Raw genomic sequence first — 3267 nt, forward strand, 5'->3', positions numbered from 1 at the left:
ATCCCAGTCTGTTCCCAGTCTGTTCCCAGTCTGTTCCCAATCTGTTCCCAGTCTGTTCCAGTCTGTTCCAGTCTGTTCCCAGTCTGTTCCCAGTCTGTTCCAGTCCATCCCAGTCTGTTCCCAGTCTGTTCCCAATCTGTTCCCAGTCTGTTCCAGTCTGTTCCAGTCTGTTCCAGTCTGTTCCCAGTCTGTTCCAGTCCATCCCAGTCTGTTCCCAGTCTGTTCCCAATCTGTTCCCAGTCTGTTCCAGTCTGTTCCCAGTCTGTTCCAGTCCATCCCAGTCTGTTCCCAGTCCATCCCAGTCTGTTCCAGTCCATCCCAGTCTGTTCCCAGTCCATCCCAGTCTGTTCCCAATCTGTTCCCAGTCTGTTCCCAGTCCGTTCCCAGTACCTCCTAGTCCCCCCTGTCCCTCCCAGTCTAACCAGTAGCTGTCTGTGCCGCAGCGCCCTGTCCCTCCCAGTCTAACCAGTAGCTGTCTGTGCCGCAGCGCCCTGTCCCTCCCAGTCTAACCAGTAGCTGTCTGTGCCGCAGCGCCCTGGAGGCCCTCATTAACTTCGCCTACAGCGGCCGCGTGGCCATCGACCAGCAGAACGTCCAGGCGCTGCTGATTGGCTCCAGCTTCCTGCAGCTGCAGAACGTGAAGGACGCCTGCTGCTCCTTCCTGCAGGAGAGGTGAGCTCCTCCGCACGCGCTCCGTAGGCGGCCGCCATGTCAGCTGACGTTTCCGTGGCGACCGGCCCCCTCTGGTTCCAGGCTGCACCCCAAGAACTGCCTGGGCGTGCGTCAGTTCGCGGAGGCCATGATGTGCACGGCGCTGTACGACGCGGCCAACGGCTTCCTGCAGCGGCACTTCGTGGAGGCGGCGCTGTCCGAGGAGTTCCTGGCGCTGCGGGCCGAGGAGGTTCTGGAGCTGATGGGCTGCGACGAGCTCAACGTCAAGGCCGAGGAGCAGTCACTGCCCCGCCACGCTCACTGCCCCGCCACACTCACTGCCCCGCCACGCTCACTGCCCCGCCACACTCACTGCCCCGCCTTACCTGTGCAGGTGTTTGAGGCGGCGCTGGCTTGGGTCCACCACGACCGGGACCGGAGGAAGACTCTGCTGCCGGAGCTGCTGGCCAAGATCCGACTTCCTCTCTGCCGGCCGCGCTTCCTGTCCGACCGCGTCCAGCAGGACGAGCTGATCCGCTGCTGCCACCGGTGCAGGTGAGGCGCAGCACACCTGAGCCACTGGGACGGTCCAGGAGATCTGGACTCGCATCAGTCAGGTTCTGATTGGGTTGTGGTCGGATCTGATATTCTCTCCATTGATGGTCTATTGATCAGTATTGATCTCCTGGCAGGGACCTGGTGGACGAGGCCAAAGACTTCCACCTGGTCCTGGAGCGCCGGCCTCACCTGCCCTCCTTCAAGACGCGGCCGCGGTGCTGCACCTCCGTCTCGGGGCTCATCTACGCCGTGGGCGGCCTCAACAGCTCAGGTAGCTCCGCCTCTCTCACCTGAGCTGGCGCTGCTGAGTCCAGGTGGAGCTGAGTGGCCTCTTCCTTTGGCAGGTGACTCCTTGAACCTGGTGGAGGTGTTTGACCCGGTGGGGAACTTCTGGGAGCGCTGCCAGCCAATGAGGACGGCCCGCAGTCGAGTGGGCGTGGCCGTCGTTAACGGCCTGCTGTACGCCATCGGCGGATACGACGGCCAATCGCGGCTCAGCACGGTGGAGGTGTACAACCCAGAGACGGACGGCTGGACTCAGGTGTCCAGCATGAACAGCCAACGCAGGTCAGTGACCCACCTGTACACGACCAGAACCGACCGATCAATAACCTGATCAATAACCCGATGCCGCCGTCCTCAGCGCCATGGGAACCGTGGTCATCGACGGCCATATCTACGTCTGCGGCGGATACGACGGGAAATCCTCTCTGAACTCTGTGGAGTGTTACTCTCCAGAAACCGACAGGTGAGTTCTTCTTCATGGGCGGTCTCTCTCTCTGTCTCTCTCTGTCTCTCTCTCTGTCTCTCTCTCTCTCTCTCTGTCCCTCTCTCTCTCTCTCTCTCTCTCTCTCTCTGTCTCTCTCTCTCTCACCTGAGTTCAGGTGAATCTCCGCCTACCTGCTCCTCACACAGCAGGGGGCGTCCGTAGCCCTCTGTGTAGCGACTTCCTGTCATGTGACTCACCATGTGTCGTCCTCAGGTGGAGCGTGGTGACGGAGATGAGCGTGAGTCGCAGCGCCACCGGTGTCACCGTGTTCGACGGCCGGATCTTCGTGTCGGGCGGCCATGACGGCCTGCAGATCTTCAACACGGTCAGTGCCGCCGCCGCCGCTCAGCGTCACCGCCGCCGCCGCTGGGCTCACCTGTGTGACTCCTCCCCCTGCAGGTGGAGTACTACAACCACCACACGGACCGCTGGAAGCCGGCGCCGGCCATGCTCAACAAGCGCTGCCGTCACGGCGCCGCGGCGCTCGGCAGCCACATGTATGTTGCTGGTGGCTACGACGGCTCCGGCTTCCTGAGCGGCGTGGAGGTGCTGGCCGGCGTGTCGGGCCAGTGGAGCCTCCTGGTGGCCATGAACACGCGGCGCAGCCGCGTGTCGCTGGTGTCGACGGCGGGCCGGCTGTACGCCGTGGGCGGCTACGACGGCCAGTCCAACCTGAGCTCGGTGGAGATGCTGAACCCCGACACCAACCGCTGGGCGTTCATGGCGCCCATGGCGAGTCACGAGGGCGGCGTCGGCGTCGGCTGCGTCCTGCTGCAGCCCGCCTAGGAGGGGGCGGAGCCTCCGGCGCTGACCAGAGCTTCTCGATAGGACGGAGAGGCTAGCCTCCCTTGGCATTCTGGGAAAAACTGTAGAGCTGGCAGCGGCTGCTACGATTAATTACTGGCTTCTGATTGGTCAGAGGGAGACCCATAGAGCTGCTAGCTGTAGCGACAGCACCTGGAGGGGCGGGGCTTCCGGAGAGGGGCGGGGCTTCATGACCTGCAGGGGTGGAGTCGCAGAGCCAACAGACAGAGGAGGCGGAGCTTCAAGGAGGTGGTGGAGGTGACATCATCAGCACCTGGTCAGGTGCTTCCAGGACGTTTCCAGGTGACAGACCTGGAATCCGGCGCATGAACAGCTCAGCGCTTCGCGTTGTTCAGATAACTTAATATAAATAATTTATTCAAGATAAACGTGTTCAGTCCAGTTTGTTTCTGACATCACATGACCAGCTTCACATGACCAGCTTCACATGACCAGCATCACATGACCAGCATCACATGACCAGC

General features: G+C 61.7%; 1 protein-coding gene across 1 annotated transcript; it reads left to right on the forward strand.

Moving 5' to 3' along the window:
• Positions 1–487: 487 nt before the first annotated feature.
• LOC103460854 (kelch-like protein 18) lies at positions 488–3171 on the forward strand (the record flags this gene model as incomplete). Its single annotated transcript, XM_008403178.1, has 8 exons — positions 488–672; positions 754–948; positions 1042–1206; positions 1344–1480; positions 1554–1776; positions 1853–1957; positions 2192–2303; positions 2378–3171. Coding segments are annotated over 8 exons (1509 nt in total), but the record flags the coding sequence as incomplete, so codon positions are not given.
• Positions 3172–3267: the final 96 nt, after the last annotated feature.

This window comes from Poecilia reticulata, unplaced genomic scaffold, assembly GCF_000633615.1.
Source record: "Poecilia reticulata strain Guanapo unplaced genomic scaffold, Guppy_female_1.0+MT scaffold_310, whole genome shotgun sequence".
Classification (NCBI taxonomy): Eukaryota; Metazoa; Chordata; class Actinopteri; order Cyprinodontiformes; family Poeciliidae; genus Poecilia; species Poecilia reticulata.